Below are 23,982 nucleotides of genomic sequence, written 5' to 3' on the forward strand. Positions count from 1 at the left end.
TCCAGTCTCCCCCGTCCGTTTGGAACGCCTGGCAGTAAAGTAAGACCTTCCCGCCATCTTTCAACTGCGGAAGTTTTGATCGGGACGGAAAGTACATTCTGTTGCCAATCAGATGTCTTCGTTGTCCGTTTTTCCGCCTCCTCCCGCCGAAGGAGAGATAACCTTATGTGAGATGAATGCCAGACTGATCGCTGAAAGTTCCAAGACTGCAGAGTTATCGAAACATGTTCCTGCTACTCAGGTACAAAATATATTAATTGTTTTCATGGTCGCGGTCTTGTAATGTAAACGTACATACATGTGGGATAAACTTTAATAAGCTTATTTAAGCTTATGGTTAACTTATAGCAGCGAAGGGAGATAATATTACAGACAGTATGAGGGTTTATCAGCGTTTGTTACAATTTCGTCCTACCCAAAATTCTGTACCCAAGACATCCTGAATCTGATCCCATCTCCCCCTCCCCCCAGAAAAAAGACCAATCCATCCTACTACCCTCCCGCAATTAGGCCCAGGCCAAATGTACAACTCCACAGGACACAAACTAATTAAATTGCAATTTGAGTTAATTCAAATGGGTGAAGGTCAACTGTTGGGTCAGATGTAGAACTTAATTCAAACTTAGATTGACCAACATGTTCTATCTGTCTGTTGAATCTTGGAACCCAGATCTCCCATACCCCCAATTTTGAGGTTTAGGTATGAGATTAGACCTAATACGTGCATGTATAAAAGCTAAGAACTTGTGGAGTTGTGACGTGAGATCAATAACTGATAAAAATTAAACATATCATAAATTTTTTAAAAAAATGTGTTGGCTGATCTAAATTGAGTCGGACAAATTCAGTTGAGTCAAACATCGAACTTATCATGAACTTAATTTGCTCAGTTGAAGTTTGTCTTATGCGAAGTTGGATGTTTGGCCTGGGTCTTAGCCTGAAATGTCACAACTGTGTGCTTAAGTGACATTACATAATCACTGACAATGTCGATCTTGATAGCCTGGGATATCACAATCTTAAAGCTGACAGCCTTTTTGTCAATTCATATACCAACAGGGAATTAAGTATCCCTTAATCAATATAAAAACAGAGAGCATAAAGACTGGGAATAGCTTGTTAAGGCCATCTGATCAAAAATGGAACACAATGGTACAGAAAGAAGAAAGTATTTACAAAAAGCTTCTCAAGGTTTGGTAAGTAGATTTTAAACAATTATTGTGACCATTAATTCCTTCTTCCCACTTGGGAAATAGGGTGGTATTATATATCTGGATACATTTCATTCTGAAATTACAAACAATTTAAGAACTTTGTGTAAGTGGTGTTTTATTGTGTTGAACTTCATTAAAGGCATTCTAGAGGATTTTCTGAAATGCTGCTTGAAATCCAGAAAAACAAGGAAGAAGGTGTGTATGCTAGTTATGTACAGTATGTGTAGATACATAGCTTTTGCTGCTAGAGACATAATCTTGGACCCAGATGTCCCATGCCAAACAGAGTAAGGTTTGGGTATAAGATTAGACGTGACACATGTGTGTATAAAACCTAAGAGTTTGTGGAATTGTGACATGAGATCTACCACAGATAAAAATTAGACATAATTGTTTTAAAAAGAATAATGTACTGTTGATAAAATATCAGTATTCTCAACTTCAAGGTTAATGTAATGACTATGTACTAAAATTTTTTGAGAAATTGTGCAGCAAATTAATAATTTTTCATATAGATTAGTATCACACAAAATTGTTGAGTGTTGAGCTGGCCAATGTAACGTTAACATCGAATCATTAAGTGTCTGAGGGTTTAAACTTTCTTAGAACTTTATAGCATGGATTACTGCATGGATTTCTGAGAAGTCACTATATTTGCCAGTCAACATGTTCCAAAGCATGGACCCTCTGTACAATAATGCTTCATGGAGTCTTTCATGTATTGGGTGTTCAAACACAGCACCAGTCATGAGTTGCATGCTCTATGGTTATGATGACGATAATGATGATGATGATGATGATGATGATCCTCTTCCTCCTCCTCCTCATCCTCCTTCTCCTTCTCCTCCTGCTGCTCCTTCTCCTCCTGCTGCTCCTTCTCCTCCTGCTGCTCCTTCTCCTCCTGCTGTTCCTTCTCCTCCTACTCCTCCTCCTCCACCTCCTCCTACTCCTTCTCCTACCCCTTTTCCTCCTACTCCTCCTCCTATTCCTCCTCCTACTCCTTCTCCTGCCCCTTCTCCTCCTACTCCTCCTCCTCCTCCTACTCCTTCTACTCCTCCTCCTCCTCCTGCTCCTTCTCCTCCTACTCCTCCTCCTACACCTCCTCCTACTCCTTCTCCTACTCCTTTTCCTCCTACTCCTCCTCCTACTCCTCCTCCTACTCCTTCTCCTACTCCTTTTCCTCCTACTCCTCCTCCTACTCCTACTCCTACTCCTTCTTCTCCTCCTCCTCCTGCACCTTCTCCTCCTCCTTCTCCTTCTCCTCCTCCTCCTCCTTCGACCTCCTCCTCCCTCCTCCTCCTTCTCCTTCTTCTCCTCCTCCTCCTTCGACCTCCTCCTCCCTCCTCCTCCTTCTCCTTCTCCTCCTCCTCCTCTTCCTCCTGCTCCTGCTCCTTCTCCTCCTCCTTCTCCTTCTCCTCCTGCTGCTCCTTCTCCTCCTCCTATACCTCCTCCTACTCCTTCTCCTATTCCTTTTCCTCCTACTCCTCCTCCTACTCCTTCTCCTGCCCCTTCTCCTCCTACTCCTCCTCCTACTCCTACTCCTTCTTCTCCTCCTCCTCCTCCTGCTCCTTCTCCTTCTCCTCCTCCTGCTCCTTCTCCTCCTACTCCTCCTCCTCCTACACCTCCTCCTACTCCTTCTCCTGCTCCTTTTCCTCCTACTCCTCCTCCTACTCCTCCTCCTCCTCCTACTCCTTCTTCTCCTCGTCCTCCTACTGCTCCTTCTCCTCGTCCTTCTCCTTCTCCTCCTCCTCCTTCGACCTCCTCCTCCTTCTCCTTCTCCTCCTCCTCCTCTTCCTCCTGCTCCTTCTCCTTCTCCTCCTCCTCCTCCTTCGACCTCCTCCTCCTCCTGCTCCTTCTCCTTCTCCTCCTCCTCCTCCTCCTGCTCCTCCTCCTCCTGCTCCTTTTCCTCCCTCTTCTGTTACTAATCAGGGGATTACAGTATTGAAGCTACATTGTACATGTACATGAATACCATAGATGCCTATAGAGTAATAGACCATGGATGTGTTTTACAAGGAGTATTATTTAGCTTTTTTAATGCTGAAGTTGTAAAAACAAAGTTCATCAAGTCTACATAAATACATAAATTCCACATCTTACCAGTAACACCAAGTTTACAATGTAGGTATCACAGTTTTGTTGGTCGATTCAAACATTGCACATAGCCATCTAATTATGCGGAATTTGTCATTTTCCAAATCAATACTGACATTGATTTGGGTCTCTAGTTTTTTTTTTATCTTATCTGAATAGGCTATGCTCAATATATCAATATTCTAATAGAGCAAAAATTGCGAATATTTTTAGGTTTTTTGTTTCTCAATTCCTAAAAGAGACTTGCATACAAAGAAAACACCCCACCAAATATAAATTAAAGTATATCGATTTATCTTTTTCTCAGCTCGTGAGCGGGCAGAATTCAGCAAATCCTGCAATCTGATTGGTTCCGGGAGCGGGCGGAATTTTCTTATCCGGACTGCCACAGTGGGCGGAATCTGTCGAGTTGATCTATTTTCGTGAATGAATTAGCGGTAATCGTCAATTTTTCGCCCTTTTTACACTTCCATCGAAGATTAATCAATGCAAGTTTATCTCTATTCACCTTTAAATGACCAAGAAAGTCACTGTATGTAAATTCAATTGAGTTTTTTGAAGTTGTGAGAGTTTGTTTGGCTGTTTGTAGCTCGGCGCTGTAATGGTGCTTAATCCTGCGTGTGTCTCTCTCTACAATTTTAATTAAAAAATGACTCAATTTCAGTCGAGTTTACCTCTCTGATCGTTGCTGTATTTGAGAGAATTTCTGTGGAATACACTTAATGAATTTCCTCACTATCTGCTACTCAATTTACGGTAGAAAATTCTGATTTTGAGTGATTCGCATGACTGACAGAAATTGTTTTTGTAGTACAACTTCAATCTTTGCACGAAATTTCACACCGGAAAAACACTTTCGGAGAACTTAATTGGTGAACTAAATGTCACTAACATAAAGTAGTTTGAAATAAATCTGTTCTTTAATACATCTTACCTTGCCTAGTATCTGAGTTACTCGCTCGTTCGCTAGTTAGATTTTTTTAGGATTGGTTTGTGCACAGCACGTAAGCCAATTCAATGACAAAGTTGCATAAACAAACCCTCTTGTAAGCCAATTTACCGCAAGAAAAAAAGATAAACATGTTATTGTCCGGCTTAGGGTCGGTCTGTATAGTGAAAAACTGTGACCTCGGGCTTGAAAATGCTGCCCTTGGCCTGCAGCCTGGGGCAGAATTTTCAAGACCTCGGTCACAGTTTTTCCCTATACGGACCTCCCAGCTGGCCAATAACATATATATACTGATCAAACACAGCCTATTGTAAATTGCTTTCCATGTACATAACTATTATGTTAAGAAATAAAATGTTATTCTTGAAGTACCTTCATGGCTGTGGCATTTGAGTGGAGGGACAGACACTGTTGTGAGATGGTTCTTATCACTGTATGGTAACATATCTCCTCATTTAAATGTAAGTTGCAATACATTTTATCTAAGATCTCTCTCTCCTCTGCAGAAGCCTCTTTTGTGCTTTCTTGACTATGTAGGCTGGTAGGTCTGTGGCTGGGGAGCCCCATGTGCCTTTCCACTCCCAACTCACTACCCTCTCCCCTAGGGAGCCCATGTAGAGGAGAGAGATCAGATCTTTAGTATAGTTTGTCTAGACAGGCCTGCATGATCTTCAAGGTGAGGATAATCCTGAAAACAATGCCGTAAATTGTTAGTGACTGACACTGTTGTAAGTTCTTCAGCAGAGGTCACTGTCAAAGACAAAGCCGTTGTTGACCCTGCCCAGGTTGTCAAAATGTTGGTCATCAACAACAGGTTATTTTTCAGGACTTCCCTTACCAGAATGATCACCATACCCATCCCCCTCATCTTCTTGGGTATCTCTGACATCTTCAACAATAGTGAATTCCCCAAGCAGGGTAGGAAAAAAAAATTGAAATCCAGTTGCCCAGTGGGCCAGTACATTTCAGTTTTCAGTTGTACCCACTAAAATATTACTTGCCTAATAGGTGTGCTTGCAATGTTATGCCTTATCAACTAACAAGACTACTGAGGCTAATTTTACTTGCTTACCGGACCACCAAACTTCCATTTTCACTTGCACAAGAGCAAAATTTACTTGCCCCGGGCAGTCAGACGTGGGTTTTTTCCTTTCCTACCTACAAATGATGAGTGCTATTTTACTGTTATTCAGCTGGTTACCCATCTAGAAGAACTGCTACATGGAGCATGGTATTCTTCCACTGCAATCCTTGTTTATAAACTAAGAATTCTGTTCTTTTTTTTTTTTTTGCAGTTGTCTAGAGAAGAAATGATTAATGTCTTCTCTGTTGTGTCATCTTGGTAAATATAAATCATAAAATTAATATTTAATTATTAAAAAAACCTTCCTCTAAGATATCTAGTAAATTGTAATATTATGCGATAAACTTGTTCATTTTAAACATCAGGAGGTTTTGAGGGATGGGATCCCTACATCTGTACTGTACCAGTGGCTTCATTGACATTTTCAGCAGAAGGGCAACTGGTTTTCACAGTCAGGAAAATCTTTTTGAACTGAACTTCTTTATATGAAAAACTTCTCGCAGATGTTCAAACCAGGTGGGCAAAATCGCTTTCACAGCTGGTCAATTTTCCTGGTGCCAGAAACCCCTGATGTACAGTAGGTAGTGGTCAGCATACAGGTCTATACCATGTACAATTTTATTACCATTCGATACTATACTGTACATGTATTCTTATCAAGAATTATGATAATTAAATTTTGTTCCTTTTTGCAGGAAAAACTCACCCATTAGGGCATTTGCCTGGCACCCTCATGTCGCTAAGTTTGTTCTGGCATGGCAAGTATGTGTTTAAAAAAATTAAATTTTGTACACTTTTTCAAAAATGTTATTACATGACGAGACGCAGCGGTGTCTATCTGGAAGTGCCTCAAAGGAATGCGGGGTAGTTATCCCTGCATTCCTTTCATATTTGAAGGTCAATCTGTCAGAAAATCAACGTCTACATGTATGAAGCAATAGGCATTAAAATTACCAGTAGTGAAGTACTGTCAGAAAGAGTTTTGTCTCTGTTGACAGAAATTTTTTAAAATTACCCAGTGAACTGCAACTTAATTAATTCAGAAATCAGTTACTCCACCTGCGTCTCGTCATGACATAGATCTATAATCTCATTCTTGGCACACAAATAATGAAGTACTCTAACTTTAAAGGAAATAATGTCCATGTTCCTATGGTCCCTTGATATGATAAATAATTCTATGTCATGTAGTTACCATGGTATAATATTTATTTGTTGAATTGATCAGAATAAGCAATCTTTACACTGTAAAATGTTCTTTTTAAAAACTGCTTGTTCTTAAAATGAGCTTTGCTTTCTTTTGTGATGTATTTACAGGATGATTCAGTGAAAGTGTACACATTATCAAGGCAAGTCACAGACATATGTGGAAATATTCCACACTTTTACAGTACAAGTCAAAAAACTTAATGTGTACATTTCTAACATTTTTTAATTAATAATAATTATTTGTGGAATATTCTGTCACAAGCGAAAAGAAACTATTGATCAGATCTAAGATGGATGACAGTAATATGCTTATTACTGCCTGTGGTTGGATGATCTGCCATTTTATTTGTTGCAGGCAACATTTAAAATTTACTAATTAAGAATTATAATAAGTTTTTAAGTCAGTCTGTTAAACTCAGATTTACACAGTACATGCTTGTTATTGATGTAATTAGCATAACGCATTTAGTACCTCATTATAGGAATGTATTTGAAATTAGTGCGACTTAAATTAACGTAAATTAAAGGTAAATTTGCTTCCCAATAAAGATAATTAATGCAAGAGAGAGGGTGAAATTTCAAAATGAGGGAAATTAACACGTCTGCTACACCAAAAAAAAACAAAACAGAATTTGTTGAGAACAGGAACAAATTTATTTTAACACTGTAAAGCTGAGAGCGAACATGAAGAAATTCAGTTGAAGTACAGTAAACGATTTCTTAATGTGAAAGACTGAGATGTGAAATGTAAATTGTGCGAATAAAATTTATTGTTTGTCTGTGTCAAGAAAGTCTGGAGTGTGTCAAGATTTGGGGGAAAATAATGGTAATTAACGTCGCGGAAATTATCGTCCAACTTAATTAACAGCGCAGAAATTAAAATTAACATACTAAATTAACACCACTTAAATGAACATGAATTTTTGAAATGCGTGTCAATTTCATGAAGCATTATTTTCCTAAATACAATGTAATTGTAGACAGTCACAACATAATGATATAATGAAAGAAATTTCTTACCTTACATGTAAGTATTTATTTTGGAAAATGTATAACTTGGCATGTCTACATGTATCAACTACATGTACCTGTACCTTTTAACTACTTTCAGAGATCTTGCATAATATTCCTTCTAAATCTTCTAATCATCTCTTGTCTGCAGTGACTTGGTTCCTATACTTGAACACAAACAACAGAAGGCTGTCAGTTGTGTTGCATGGAGGTTAGGTTCTCCAAATGAAAACAGTACCCTGTTAGACCTTCAAGAATTTGTGTTTCCAGTCTAAAGATGCTGTAATACACATTTATACAATCATCAGTGAGGGGTTTCATTGAGTGCCAGGTACCTGGCAAACTGAGCGGCTGTGAGGATGATTTTGCCTGGCTGGTGTGACCATGTAGCGTAAAGTTTTTCTAATTAAAAAGTTCAGTTCAAATAGTTTTCCCCGTATGTGAAAACCAGTTACCCTCCTGCTAAAAGCATTGATGAAACCCTGGAGTCATATTATCTTGAAGTTCAATCTCTTGCGTGTATACCAAATTAAAGCTTGGAAAATTGGCAACAAATCATTAGAAATACTTTATACATGTCATATTTCTTACTTATAAACAAAAATGCAAATAAACCCAATAAGTTATTTAAATAATATATTAAAGTAACTGAATCTATACCCCACATGAACAACTCTGATCTAAATGTACATGCAAAAAAATCATTAATATGAATATCACTTACATGTATGACAAGTAACATTCAACATTTTTTCATTTCAGACCATTGTCAGGCTCAGTGTTGGTTGTAGGCTGCGACGGTGGTCTCTTTGTGTGGACTGTCAACCCTTCTTCGCCTATCCTGAGGTCTGTGTTACATGTAAATAAACGGTTGCTTGTACAAGGTACCCTGGAAGTAGAGTTGAACCTCTTTTGACTTGCTTTAGTGCAGAGAAAATGACACAGTGCATATCCTTTAGCTGCACCGAGCAAGCTGAAAATATATAAAAATTGCATACTAATAAAAATCTGAAACTTATGTGTGACATACTAGTTAAACAATTTCAACAATCTTATAGAATGAAACTTGCTGGAAACATACAAAGGTTTAAAATTTCAAATTGAGTTGTTAAAAATTTAACATCAATTTCTCATAGGAAACAGTCCATTTTTCACCCAAGATCAATATTTATTGATAACCTTTTTCAACCTTATAAAAGCAAAAAGAATTTGATGCAGGTCAACAGAAACATTTGCATGACAGGTGCCGATTTGCTTGTTTGTTTGTTTGGGTACTTAACTAGGTCAAATCCTAAAAACTAATTTTAACCAATTCTTCTTCAGGCTAGGAGGTAGTTCTGTTCGTCACCTGTCTTATCCAGGCCACAGTCCTGTGACGACTGTCTCTTGGAGTCCCAGTGGACAGTTACTGGTGTCCGGGTCTCCAGCAGACAGTAACTTGATGGTAGGATGCATTGTGTTCATATCTAAGTTCTTTACAGTGATTTCACTTTTTATCCCTAACCTTAATACATGTGTTTCCCCTTGCTGATATTATCAATTTAGTGGATGCATTAAATCAGTGAGCAAAAATTTCCTGTCAAAAGCTGTGACACAAAAAAAAAACATTCTCAGAAAGAACATTGTCGTAAGAGGCTACGCACAGTGTAAGTCAAAACTTAAGTTGTTGTTTGCTTAGGGAGTTTGGAGTTTTGACCCATGACACTTGACACTTTCACCTCCAATTGAAAAATGTGTTTGAGTTGGGAGGTACATGTATAAAAAAACACTTTCAACACCCAGAAAATGGGAATAAATATCATGGTGGTATTTACTGTATGTCATCAACTAGTCAAAGGTTAAGCTGTAGAATTCCAAAGAGTTTATTGGCCATTTATTTTGATTCATGCTTTGCTCTTTTTGAAGAGATGGGTTCACTGCTCAGCGCATGTGCAAGGTACAATGTCAATCATTCAATTTCATTGTAACTTATAAAACAATCGGAAGCGTGCAAGTGACTTTTGTGGGAAATTTGTCTTTGAGAATTTCACAGTTGGTCGCAAAAACCTGACAATATAGGTGAGATTTCTCATCATCATCATCATTTATTTGCCCCTTTAATAATGGCAAAAGATATTGAGAATACTCAATACTCGTTATAATTCCTTTCGTATGTTCCAATTCCATGCATAAAGTACATAAATTTTCGTTTTTGTATTAATCAGATGTATTTCAGAAATCCCAGACTATAATTTTACGAAAGCATAATGATAGCCTTTGAGTAGCTACACAGCTACATGAAGGCTAGCAGAATGACTGGTGTCCAAATTTTATGGAAGATGTAAATGGATTTAGACAGAAAATGGCAAATTTAGAATTGAACATCGAATTTTTTGTTTGGGCGGAACAGTTTATTTTGGACAAGACCAACAAGTTATGTACACACATGCATCAAACCGTGAAACTATCCCTTTAAATGTAATTGGGTACATATTCGAAAAGGCCAATGTTGATCTCAGATTATTTGACACAAAGAAACCTCTGTACCATGTCATTATTGATATAATTGTACTTGTTAGAATTGATACAATGCTGCAGTAGTAATTTCTTCTGTAAAGGTATGGGATGTTGCCCTGGAGACAGCCACGCCTTTATATAGAGCTGGAGGAGGTGTGACACTGACAGCATGGTCACCAGATGAGAGGAATCTATTTGCCGCAACACCCTCCAGCTTGTTCAGGTTTGACTATCGACAAAACTGAGGAGAAGTTATAAGTGAAATATATCGTGGACTACTGTCATTAGTTCATTTTAATAATAGTTTTGCCAAAGCTATTTAGTCCTATTTAAAAATTATGAAAAGTATAATAACAAATATTTGATTCAAATTTGATGTAGGGTATGGGAGACTCAGACGTGGACTTGTGAAAAGTGGTCAAATTTGTCAGGAGCCTGTCAGGTATTTTTAGAAATAATAAATAATATTCTCCCTGGAAGTTGATTATTATGATAAATAATAACTACAATTATTATTTATATTTATAATGAATATAATTGATCATGAAATTTGTAGAATAGGAACCTAGTATGTATCATTGTCGGCATATATGATGTGGGTACAGTATACATGTACACTCTCCTCTGCATAGCCTCAAAAGGTTTTTTTTTCCGGGTGGAGAGAATTTACTGAACAACATGAGTGCAGACGCATGTCCATTTGACTTTGCGCCTACACTCACCTCGCACAGCAGCTTTCTATAATGTACATTTTGAATCTCTCTGGAGGAGACTCTGGAAGTGCAGCATACATGTAAATTTCTTTTCAGGTTATTTGTTTCCTTTCATACGTTGCGTGAATGTGTCGCAACCATGAAGATGAGGGCAACCTTTTAGGGTCACTTTCTACTAAGGCCAGGGCCGTAGCTAGCATAAGGCAAAATGGGACAATTTTGGCCCTTTTTTGAAGAACATAAGCAAGAGTGTATCAAAACAGATAACTGATAAGTGAGCATGATTCTGTATATCATCTAAGAACTAACTTCAAAAAAGTGTTACTGAAGACTTCTCCTAATTATCTACAGTATAAAATCCATAAACATTGGCTACTTTTGTGGATTCATCTTATTGTTATAATACGTGTTACAACATTTGAATGCTTTAAAATGCAGATGGTCATTAACTTGGTGCAAGTATCACTCAGCAATAAACAAGTGAACTTCTACACTTGCCCAAGATTGACTTTTCTGAAGAAAAATGCCTCGGAAAATGTTTAAAAGAGCATTTCTGAGCTTGTAGATTTCAAAATTTTCTGGGGGAACATGCCCCCAGACCCCCCTAGCGGCTCGCGCCTCATGTTGTTCTGAAGTCTGGCTACAGCCCTGAAGGTGACGAGGGCAACTCTAAATGCTGCATGAGCAAAAAGCAAATTTTTGTCAGGGATTTAAACAATGCACTTGGAATAGATGTATAGTGAGAAATTATTTGAGAGGTACATAGTGTTTTAATCAGCCTCTGCCTTTATGTTAATGGCAATTTGGGCCATGTTTGTTGAATTTTGATTTACTACAAAATCACCAAACCGTGAAATGGGCTCAAATGTTTGTACAGTGACCACTCCCACTTTCTTTTGCTGGCCCACTCACATTCCCTCGTGTTGTTGTGAGTTCACTGTAAGTGAAGTTCAAATTTAAGGTGGGGAAAGGGAAATGTGTTATCCACTTCTTTCCCTTTCTCCAAAAGATGCCCATTAACTGGGTGTTGCAAGGCGAGGTTCCACTGTGCTTCTGAATGAGTTTGTATTCCCTATATACATTGCGTATTCACCAGGCAGCATGCTGGAGTCATGATGGGAGAGTTCTAGTATTTGCTGTGGCAAATGAGCCTGCACTATATTCACTACAATTTCAGGATGTTGGTAAGTACTTGAAACAAAAAATAGATACTGACAACAACAACAACAACATCAACTGAATAAGTCTGCATGAATAGCATGTTAACTGAATCACAAACTGGTAAGAAATAGAACCAACCATATTGTTATTAATGCATTAGTTCATCTATGAATTCTAGTTTGGGTACGGAGACTGTTATTTAAAACTAATGGGGTTGCACCTACCTAGTTTAAAAGCATCTGCCAAGGGGTTACCCTGGGTACCAGAGGTTTTTTCTCCCTCGTGGTGGATGGAAATACTTTGCTTGGCTTCGGCGGCTGCTGGCACAAGCGGCAAGAAAAACCCCTGGTACGGAACGGTTTCATTCACCGTTCTCATTGAACTTTGATAAATTTTATTGGATTACTTTTAAACTAATCACAGCAAGCATCTCCCACTGTGATCACATGGACTGGCATGTGAAGACATGACACATTCGCGTGACATGACAAATCTGCTCTGGTTTGAATTATGGCTTCTACGGGACTAAAAACTATGTTTACTTAATACTCCCGTTAAAAAGGTTCCTAATTCGAATTCGTCGCTCTCTTGCTGTTTACTTGACACTAACGTTATGTGTAATGGTGGATATTACAGCCTTGTACCTGAAAATGCTCAACAACTGAAAATCTTCGAAAGAATCTCGACACTTTTCACTGCCAAGGACAAGAATCTGTCTGTCGGGCTGCATATTCTTTGTAAGACATGTTATCGACGAATCGAAAAACTTGAAGCGACTGTCAAAGAAGTCACAAATTTAAACTGAGAATATTACAAATAGAATCTTGTCTGTTAGAAAGGAGAAACTGCAAATGGTGAAAGTACACATTCAAAATGCTGTTCCAGCTCTTCTGGTACACCGGCGTTGGGAGCATTGTGTAGTTCAACACAGAGTCCAGAAATTAATTGAAATAACAATTGTAGTAATGTTTATAGAGGGCCACAAGTTCATTAGTTTTTTAACTGTTAAGTGTCACCCTCCTAATAAAGTTTGATTGATTGATTGATTGACTGAACGATTTCCCAAATCCTGTTGCCAAAACCGCCAAAACATCCTTGCTGTGAAGAAAATTCCATCCCTTTGCTTGGCGTTTAATTTAAAAGTTGTCAACACCGTTGATAGTTTTGAGGAATTTTTGTTATGGCTTTGACCAGATCTTGATCTTTCACAAACCTTACAGTGCACGAACAAACATCAATCTCAAAATCCGCCAGCCATGATCATCACGTCACCCAACGACATTTCACTGGCTCACGTTCTCTATTCTTAGAAACCAATCACCATGTCTGTTAGATCAGAAAACCCTTGGGAGGTCATTAGGAGCCAATCAGCTTTCCAGTCCAGATTTTGGACTAGAGAGATTAAAACTGGCCTGTCATTGGCATGGCACTGTCAAAGAAATCGCGCTCTGCTCCAGAGGTTTTTCGTGCAGGTCCCAATATAGACATGACCGACACCAGAAACCACACAAGAGAAACCTCTGGCACCCAGGGTACCAAGGGGTACCATAATGTGCACTTACACCATTTAACACAAAATGAAAAAAATGTCAGTTATGTGGAGATTAATTTTTTTATGAATAATTGCTGTTTAAGAAGTTTGTTTTAATATATTTATATTAAGGTAATGGGGACAACAAAACATCTGTGGCAAAAGGTGCACGGCTGGCTGTAAGATGTGCTGATTTGACATCATACAGCTGGGAGCTGGATGAGGAGTTAGTGACTGTAGGGGGCTGTGTTCGTTCCATGGCTTGGGATCCAGTCGGTGAAAGACTAGCAATTATATTTAAAGGTATGTGTATCATTATGGGACAGGAAAAAGACTACTGTCTTCCCAGTACTGATGCCGAGCTTGCTTAGGGAGGCCTTCAGACTGTTATCACAAAGGTCATGAAGTTTTGAATTCCTGTTTGACTTTGATTCAGGAGTCCATGCACGTCATAACAACAACAACAACAACATTTAATTCAAAGATGTGATAATCAAAACATCATACTGATTTACTAATTGCTATGCTGATAGATGAGTAAGATTGCTCGATAAACCTTTGAAGCCGCAAAATGGTTTTAATTTGTTTAAAAGTACATTGCAAATTAACAAACGATTCAGTGTTTTCTAACTTTGACTAGTACAAAGTCAGTGTGTTCTATTACAAAATTCAAGAATCTGAGTGATTGCTTCCTCCATTGCTGGGGGGTGTAATCGGGGGGGTTAACTATCATTGGACAAGTATCCGATTCAGGGGAAGAAGCAATGTGCTCCTTGTGCTTTTATACTACTGGAATCTGGGCTAGAAGTTCAAGCTGCGAGGCCCAGTTGGCTCCAAGCACAAATTTTATAAGCTTCCTCTTACTTTATTATGGGTTCTTCTTTGGAGCATACTGTAGCTGCTTTATTTTTGAAATGCAATTCATTTATTACAACAGAAAAATGACAGGACACATGCAACAATTGCTACTGCTACAATACAACAATGCTGCATGGCCAAATCCGTCCCCTTTTCAGAGGTTTGCCAGGGACGTATTAGATAGAATTTTCACTATAAATTCCGATGAAATCTTGTTGTCACTTTCAACATAGATGAAGACAAACATGCTCAAGAACTAGTTGCTGTATTTAAAACAAGATTGAAACCAACATTTGAAATCATGCCAAGGTGAGACTGAATGGAGGAAAGTTATTTTTATAATTGCCCGGTACTTTTTTAGACTGCAAGCAGTCTCTTTCTTTTCTTATCATGCCCCCACAACAAGTTTTTAGTGGTTGAGCAGTTGAGCCGTGAAGTCATGAGCTGCAAAAAGCGCATGTGCAGAGAAAGAGGAAAAAGCTTCTCCCCATTCCCTCCTCATTTCTTTCCCTAATTTGCATAAAATTAACTTATCTAGTAAGTTCTGCACGCAGAGGATTTCAGTAATAAAAACCGACTACTTGACTGTATTCTTGACTAGGACGTTAGTTTATACTGATATCAAGTTATAATTATAGTGATATTTATCCTGTCTTGATTATCTAGGCTTTCTGGGAATAACAAAAATCTAGATCACTGATTATATAAAAATCCTCTCATTATTTACCACAGATTTGAAAGTTTGGATTCTTTTATAATTGCAGAGTGATACTTTAAACTTGTTAAAAGTTCTGCTAATGAATAAGTAAGTGACTGGCAGGAGTAAAAATGATGAAATTAATTCTAATTGAAATTCTGACTATTGGAGCTGACCCAGGTTTGTGGGATTCCACTGAATGCAGAATGTTGTTACATGTGCATGTACAGTGTAGGTCAAGTTCCAGTACCAGTAATATGGATAGTATGCACACAAGTATGCGACTGTGTAATCAGTAGTAAGAGTAATTAATTCTTATTATTCTGTAATATGCAGTGGCTTTGTACGAGGCCCTCCTAATACAGTCCCAGAACTTGTCACCTTCCAGCAAGACTTCAAGAAAGGAGCCCTTCTCACTGTTGTAAGTTTTGTTCAATTCTTTTACTCCAAAGCAAGTGACCCTGCAGTGGACTGACATCTCATCCACGGGTCGAGTAGATTGAGGTACTCCAAGTCACTTTTAAAATGCTACATGAACTAGAAACCCAGTAGCAAGGGAGACTGTTATGACATAGACTTTCCCTTTCTAAATGTTGGTGGCAAAGTTCTGGACTGATTGGCAGAAATACATCACTGGATGATAGTGGTTTTCACTTAAGTGTTTCAAGTAAAATGTGCATTTGTTTTGATTTTACAACACTCAACTGAACATTGATTGCTCTATTGAAAAACAAAGAGTACCTATGTGCTACTAAATACTAAAAAAATATTAGATTTTATATGAAAGACCACACACTTAATATTAAGTTGTATCCACAGGCGTTAAAGCAAGAATCACCCTGCATGCAGCATAATAAACACTGATCACATGAAATAGCAGTCAATAGTGTTTTAATTGAATGGAAATATACACACATAAAATAATATTTAAAGATTATACAAAATTCTAAACCCCTTGTCATGAGAGCAGTGGTAACAAATGCTATTGTAAACGTGAAGAACTTCTCATCCATTGCTTTTATTTACATATGTATTGAAAACACCTTTGTTTTCAGTGTTGGTCAGATGGTTGTGTCTCCTTCATTCCACTACTATTTTCTCCATCTTCTCATAATGCCTCTCCAAGTCAGTTTGAAAATGGAACATTTGCTAATAGTTTGTCTTCACATTAATTTTTGAAAACACAATGAAACTTGTACATAAGTAAGATGTCTGTTTAATAAATAACATTTTGTAACAGAAAAAAAATTGTAGCAATTGTACTGTTCTTTTGTCTCTCACATTAATATCATTATTGGTCAGGGTATGTTTCTTTGGCAAAATCCAATATTGAATTCTTAGATCTAAAAACGGATTTTGTGTTTCTTTACTAAACAAATCTTAGTAAGGAAGTGTAGAATACTGTGACAAACTAGGGTTTGTCATGGTATTCTACCATCGTCCACACAGAGAGAAGTGCAGAAGTAAATAAAGAATTACAGCAGTGGTAGTTTGTCACGGTATTCTACACTTCGGAATCCATGTGTAGAGCACGATAGTGTGGATATCAAAGTGTAGAAACCAGGGATTTGATGACCATTACTAGACGTACATTTATGAAACAGATTAATCCAAGATCACTTGGATCAAGGTGAATCAAAGAAACTGAAGAATCCCAGAGTGGACTTGTTAGTTTCTTTGATGCACCATGATCCGAGTGATCTTGGTTATCTGTGTAGTAAAGAAACACTGGTACAAAATCCGTTTTGGATTTATGTGGCAAACTGGTTCGTAATGATAAGGAGAACTCTGATTGGTTCCCCGAGAAGTCTGAATTTTACAATATGGACCACTGTTTTGTTGATTGAAATTAGCAGAAAATATGCTTCAAAAGTGGACAATTTTTGTCAATGTGGCAAAGGGGTTCAAATTCATTTTTTACCACAATTGCTACTCATCTCGCAATCTGATTGTCTAATTTGCCATTGTCAATAAGAGTCCAGACATCACTGCTCACGTCAATGTGTCACACAATGCCTTTTTCAGCTCTCGCTCTGAACAAAACATTTTCTTTGACGTTGATATTGTGGTAAAAAGCAAATCGAAATATGGTTTAGCGTGGTCTGTAGTCTTATCGATGATACGCATCATCGCAGTCGTCAAAATTTGTTGTGGACTCACTCAGCTGCGCCTCATTGGTCCATAGCATTTTGACCACTGCGATGACACATATCGTCGATAAGAGTCCAGACAACGCTAAACCACATGCGATTTGTTAAGTCCACATCAACCAAAAAGAGGTAATGTTTTACGGTAAATTAATATTGGGAAGAAAAGTTTGGGACTTGTGATGTCAACACAGGGTGTTTACTTGGTGAGGAGTCTACTCAAGGTTACTGTCCAATGGTTGTAGCACCACCACCACCACCACCACCACCAAAAACAAACTTTATTCCTTTTTCATTAATTTACAGCCATGAATTTTAGGTTAATGAGTTGTCTTGCATCTACACTTTATTATTAATAATAATTTTGATCATATCACAGATACATGTACCCTAAACACAAAGGCCGGTAAGTTAAGTTAAGCAAACACTGTCAGGTTTGTGTTTGGAGGCTTGTGTGTCTACCAAAACAAAAATGGTTAAAAGTATACTTTTTTTTTTTTTTTGGAATCTATATTTTTTGTTGGCTTTACAGTGGTTCATAGGTTTTTGTGGTTTCTTTTAAGTAGCACACATAGGAAGATTTTTCTGGAAGGCACCCTATTTTGTTGACAGTAACCTTAATCAATGGTTTATATAAACGTCCAAGTGGTATAAAGACTGTACAATAGGTCCTTTACATGACCATGTCACGCGACCTTGTCAATCATAAAAAGTGGTTGTGGTATGAAACAGATTCCAGAAATGGAAAGAGGTGATGAAATTGCTAAGATTTTGAGGCCAATGATGTTTTATTTATTTACTTATTTATTTGTTACAATTAATGACAACAAATTAATGAACACAGAAATGCCATACGGATGGTCTGAGATCACCTACATTATGATTATATGAAAAAATATTAAAACAAATATATTCTATAAGCCAACCAGTTCAGTTGGTATTCATTAAGACGCTCCTTACACCACGCCTAAAACTTGAAATACTAGGCCATGATCTAACTACAAATGGAAGCGAATTCTACAATACGATTAAGGAAACTAAACTTAAAAGTGTTTGGTCGATGATAGTTCTTCAAACTAAGTCTATCTTTTAGCACAAGATTCTAGGGCAGTTTCCCTGCTAGCAGAGGCTCTTTTCCTGGTGTTTGCTGACAGGAGAAAAGAGACCCCTACCATGGGTTGAAAATGGTTTTGATTTAATTAATCAGTGTCCTCAGTCTTGGACAGCTCTATTTAAAACACATGCTCTTGCATTGTTTGTTGACCGCAACTTGAGCCTGTTGTGTCTCGTGCATTCTTTACATTAATTCCGCTCTCATTTCGTCATGTGCTATGAACAGTACGTGATGGCTTGGTCGCTAAGCTGCGGAGCATGCTCAATATAGCCATTTTTGACCCATGGCAGAGGTCTCTTTTCTCCTGTCAGCGAACACCAGGGAAAGAGCCTCTGCTAGCTGGGAATAGGACAATTTGATAGTTTGAAAATTTTAAACACCATACAAAGCTCTCTTAATCACAGCTTTTCAAAAGCTTAAGTGTATTACATCTTTGTGTTTAAACCAAAAACACTGACATTTGGGAAACTCAGTCTCTTTTTATGCTCTTTAAGGTGGCAGCTGGCTCCCTCCAGCTGCCCTACCAAGAAGCTTTCCAGCTGAATTTTCTTCGATATAATAACTATAGCGATTAAACTTTGGTAGAATTTTACGACGCGCCATGTCTTTCGTGATGTTACGTTTTCTCTTCCCTTCTTCCTCCCTCCACTACGTTGTTCACGTGATTTTTCAGGCGGGAAATGGATGGTTGTGCCTAAATCCTACCGCTCAGAAGGACAACCGAGGATTACTAGGAGCGAGTTTCCGAGTCGAGCAGTTTTCGGAAATTGTCGGCTATTCCAATATGGCGGACTATACCAGTCACATAAATATGCGAATTGCCAGTGATAAAACTATGTTGATCAACAAGACAAGTACGTTTTTATTCACCTGACAAGTTAAGAATAATGTGTAGAGAGTAAAGCAGTGAGTTGTTGGGCAAATGCTGTATATTTCTTTAGATCTCTTCCCGTCTAGTTCGTAAACCGTAAATTTGTATTAAAGCCGTCTAACACATTACACTGTCGACGTCTTTGACTTATAATAGGCACAAACGTTTTTAAATACGTCGTTCCTTAAGGACGAATTTTTTTTATTGATTCGACGGATCCCCGAATTCAAACTTCCTTTGCCTTGTCCCTCTGGCCGGTAGGATCTTGGAAATACTACCGTCCAGAGGGACAGCTTGTGTATAAGGTAATTGGACTTAAGACCATGCACATTTTTATTTGTAGAATAGTTTGATACATTGCTATTTAGCCTTACACTACACTAGATTATCACTCTACAGTAATATTTCAGTTTTCTGTGATCTTGTCCCTCTGGCCGGTAGGATCTTGAAAATACTACCGGCCAGAGGGACAGCTTGTGTACAAGGTAATTGGACTTAAGTTCATGCACAGTTTTATTTGTACAATAGTTTGATACATTACTCTTCAGTTTTATGCTAGACTAGAATCACTCTACAGTTGAATCTTTTCAGTTTTCTGTGATCTTGTCCCTCTGGCTGGTAGGATCTTGAAAATACTACTGGCCAGAGGGACAGCTTGTGTATAAGATAATTGGACTCAAGTCGTTGCACAGTTTTATTTGTAGAATAGTTTGATACACTGCTCTTTAGTCTTACACTACACTAGAATCACTCTACAGTAATATTTTCAGTTTCCTGTGATCTTGTCCCTCTAGCTGGTAGGATCTTGAAATACTACCAGCCAGAAGGCCAGCTTGTGTATAAGTTAATTGGACTGAAGTTCATGGTGTCTGTAAAAGTCTATTCATGCTCTGTTGCAATAAAATCAATATTTTACTATTGATGAGAACTTTTGAGTTCTTTTGAATGTACATTCCTTCAGTTTGGTAGCTTTTGCTGTAAGATCTGCCTTTTCATCACTTCATGGAGAGAGGGAATGTCATCCTGGAAGATAAGACAAACATAGTGAATTTCTGCAAGAAAGTGTTATGAATAGGAGATGTGTAGTTGGTATCCATGTAGTTTGGTTTAAATTGATTTTCCATTACTTTGTCATGTGATGAGAAGTGTTGATACTTGCTTTTGATTCAAAATACCTGGTTGAAATTAGGAGTTTCTCCCCTGCTGAGATGCTCTGGAAACTAAACATAGATAATACCAATGAATTTAAAATGTATCACTAGCACAAGTGATCAGTTCAGGTAAAGATGAACACTTTGATTTGAATTAACTCAAGCCAAGCTGATTATTTAAAGAGACATGGTAATTGATAGACTATGGTATTTGCAGAGCTTACCATACAGACAAAGACACCACAATCATAATCATTCTTTTGCTCAGGTGTATCCTATGTATAGGGATTCAATTAAAATGTGTAAGAAAATGTTCAGTCAAAAGAGTGCGAGTTTGTGTGGACTTAGTGCAGACAAAGAGCCTGGCACATTTATATTACCATAAATCTAACTAACTGGCATATATCTGACGCCATCTCTACCATGTTGGATGACCATTAACAAAAGAATTAGCTTAGTTTATTGTTCTTGTCATCCAACATGGCCACCAGAGTCTTTGTCACTTGAATTTTCTGCCTATTTCACGCCAATTTCATCACATGCCATTTACATTGTCTGAGACTAGTTACTAGGGGTGGGAGATTATTAGCTCTGTCACCTTCATCATAAGGACCCCTATAAGCTTTCTAATGCAACTGTAGCTCTATTTGTTCCATTTATATATAATTGTTTTGTGTGGACTAAAAAATTTAATCGCGTTCAATTAAGCTGTTTAACAATTTCTTTTGTTTTGGGAGGGGGGGGGGGGGAAAGGGGGGTGAAAGGGGGTCAGACCCTCCCAGTTCTCCTGCTTCCCATACCTTTATCTCTTGACTCCCACCCTCTTCCATTTTGCCCCATCCCCTGTAAATAAGGACACTCAAAACACATACTTATCATTTAGCTGCGCAATCCTTTAGCTTTTTTTTCCTTTTTTGCTTTGTTTTCAGCCTTGCTCCTCTAGCTCTTCACGTCTTTTAATTTTTCCTTCAGTCCAGAAGTCTCAAGATGAGGTAAATGTAAGTCAAAAAGCATTTGGGTTCTTGTTTTTGAAAGGATTTTAATGCTTTTAAATAAATGATTCCCACCTTCATAGAACTCTCACTTCCCACCCTTTCCTCTCCTGCCTCCTGCCCCCTATTCTTCTGGGGCTCCCGCCCCCCTACCCCCCCCCCCCCAATTTTACTCATGGGTGCACAAATATGCAAACTCAGCAAACTATTCAATCTGATTAATTTTTAGGGTAACTGGGGTTACACTTATTAACTATTTACACTTGTTTACATTTGTTATTTAGAAAGCCTCATTTTAGAAGTGACTTATCCTTTGCAGGATACAGGCTTAATAAACATGAGGGAAATAGACTAGAAATTTTGCAATGAGAGTGGCTTTGTGAGTATGTCAGGTCAGTGCCCTTTAAGCAATACGTTTTGGTTAAATGAAGGATTTCCTTAAACCTATTTTGTTTAAAGGTAAACACCATTCACCAAAAACAGACAATAGAAGGACATTTTCATTACTTTAATTTGTGTTTATTCCATAAACAGATAGTCTTACAATGCTAAGGAACAGTATCCAATTCTTTAAGTTTAACAATCCTGAAGAGATTCCTCTATCCTTACAGAGTATGTAAGTCACAAAATAATATATTATATATTGATGTATAAAACTTGAGACCACTGGACATGTCAGAAATGTGTCCTAATACAGTCTGGCACTCTGTTTCACTTGAAGTGAATGTAAAATAAATTTTATTAAGGCATCAAGTGTCTGATAACTTTCATATAAATGGGAATCCTCAATATTCTAGCCTGCTTTATGTCTTAAGCAATAAGAGCAATTATCAAACTATTGTACAAATAAAACTGTGCATGGACTTGAGTCCAATTACCTTATACACGAGCTGTCCCTCTGGGCAGTAGTATTTCCAAGATCCTACCGGCCAGAGGGACAAGATCACAGAAAACTGAAAATATTTAACTGTAGAGCCATTCTAGTGTGGTATAAAACTAAAGAACAATGTTTCAAACTATTCTACAAATAAAAATGTGCATGCACTTAACCCTTTAAACCCATGAGAGAAAAACCTTATTTTTCTAAAATTATAACCATAGATCGAAAGACCACAAGTAATGTACCAGTTAAAAGGTATTGTTTGGGGTATGTCCTAAATCACCATAACAGACATACAAGGTGTCACAAATTGAATTGAGGAGTCTTCAAAGTAAAAAAATGAAAACGTTCAAAAATACCTTATTCCTTGTATATATTGGGTATACCCCTAAACAATAGCTTAATTTGCAGCTCTGGGTGTGCAGATTTTTATCAGATATTCACTTGACCGTAAAATTGTAAAGCGTAAAAGTTTCAAAAACTTGAGGGGTGTTTAATCAAGTCTGATTCAGGAGGGGGGTATGATTTCATGCTTTCAATGTAAAGATATCTCAAAGATCCTTTTGGCGTCTAAATTTGAAATGAACTGGCCAAATATTAAGCTTATTATAACATTTTGTGCCATATGGCACTATCGGGACTTAAAGGGTTAAGTCCAGTTACCTTATACACAAGCTGTCCCTCTGGCTGGTAGTATTTTCAAGATCCTACCGGCCAGAGGGACAAGATCACAGAAAACTGAAAATATTACTGTAGAGTGATAATCGAGATCACTAAGCTAGAAATTCAAATCCTGTGGCCAAGATAATCGGTTACGGATCGAAATGGAGCCGAAATGGAAAGCAAGAGCTGGAAAACCAGCAATTCTCGAGCGGTTACGATAAACTTCGAAACCTTGGGAGAAAGCGAATGGGAAGAAGAGTTATCGACGGCTGCCATGAGGCAATTCTTACGAGATTAGACCATTTTTGTGGAATTTACAGAGCTTTGAGTGCAGGCCGTCGAGCCAGTGGGTCGCTCGCCTTTCATTTCTCTTTAGGGGAAGCAAACCGCCAGAAAGTAAAACTCGCCTAAATGACTCTAAACCACCTCCAGGAACCCAGAGACATTAAAACAACGCAATGCAAACATAAGGTAAGCCATTTTATTCAAATTATTTTCTACACATAGCATTTAGAGTAATGTTCGAAGCATTCTTACATTGTCTTATAAATGGCTAAAATTGTAACGTAATCGCCAACAACATGGGCCGCCTGTGATGCACGGCATTGATCAGAGACCCCTAACCTGGGTCAGACGATGCAAGAAAGGTAGTTTAAAATTAACCTAACTCGGTTAATAAATCTATTGTTCTTCAATTAATTTCCATGGTAACCATTAACCCGGTTCAAGTTCAATGAACTGCCGAAAATAGCGGCCACTCATGATTTTTCGATTTTTCTGGAAGAAAAAATAGGGGGTCCAGATGGGCGTCCAAATGGGGGTCCAAATGGAGGTCCAGAAGGGGTTCCAGAAGGGGGTCCAGAAGGGGTCCAGATGGGGGTCCAAAAGGGGGTCCAGCAGAGGGTCCAGATTGAGGGGTCCACGTTTTGTACCGTGTGAAAAACCGTCTCTTTACAACCAGTTTTCCATAACATTACAAAACAAAAAGCTCATCACAAAAACTTGTTTTAGCAGAGATTTTAAACAGGGCATGGGTTTGTTTTTAGACCAGGACAGATGAAAATTGAATTTGTAGAAAAAACTCAACAGTCCTCGATCTAACATCACAGTATTCTAAAATTATTTAATGCCCACTTATTGTTTTTCA

General features: G+C 38.0%; 1 protein-coding gene and 1 long non-coding RNA gene across 2 annotated transcripts; both read left to right on the forward strand.

The window, feature by feature from the left end:
• The first annotated feature begins 4 nt into the window (after positions 1 to 4).
• Positions 5 to 16,265, forward strand: LOC110058620 (aladin-like). Its single transcript, XM_089285160.1, has 17 exons — positions 5 to 241; positions 1,060 to 1,196; positions 1,354 to 1,409; positions 4,627 to 4,718; positions 5,553 to 5,599; positions 6,037 to 6,103; positions 6,659 to 6,690; positions 7,713 to 7,772; positions 8,324 to 8,407; positions 8,885 to 9,005; positions 10,159 to 10,280; positions 10,439 to 10,499; positions 11,867 to 11,954; positions 13,595 to 13,765; positions 14,554 to 14,629; positions 15,354 to 15,438; positions 16,073 to 16,265. Exons 1-17 carry the CDS (start codon positions 113 to 115, stop codon positions 16,187 to 16,189), a joined length of 1,545 nt encoding a protein of 514 aa, XP_089141286.1. The 5' UTR covers positions 5 to 112; the 3' UTR covers positions 16,190 to 16,265.
• Positions 16,266 to 21,057: 4,792 nt separating this feature from the next.
• Positions 21,058 to 23,306, forward strand: LOC149115778 (uncharacterized). The gene is made up of 2 exons (XR_016206133.1): positions 21,058 to 21,684; positions 21,827 to 23,306. It is a non-coding gene; the product is annotated as an uncharacterized LOC149115778 (long non-coding RNA).
• Positions 23,307 to 23,982: the final 676 nt, after the last annotated feature.

This window comes from Orbicella faveolata, unplaced genomic scaffold (genome assembly GCF_042242905.1).
Source record: "Orbicella faveolata isolate gen_17 unplaced genomic scaffold, um_ofav_v1 contig_13, whole genome shotgun sequence".
NCBI lineage: Eukaryota > Metazoa > Cnidaria > Anthozoa > Scleractinia > Merulinidae > Orbicella > Orbicella faveolata.

Coding starts and splice junctions, on each gene's coding strand:
- LOC110058620 (XM_089285160.1), top strand. CDS start 113: ATGTCTTCGTTGTCCGTTTTTCCGCCTCCTCCCGCCGAAGGAGAGATA. Junction 7,773..8,323: donor GTCAGTTGTGTTGCATGGAG/GTTAGGTTCTCC, acceptor TTTTCATTTCAG/ACCATTGTCAGGCTCAGTGT. Junction 11,955..13,594: donor ACTACAATTTCAGGATGTTG/GTAAGTACTTGA, acceptor ATTTATATTAAG/GTAATGGGGACAACAAAACA.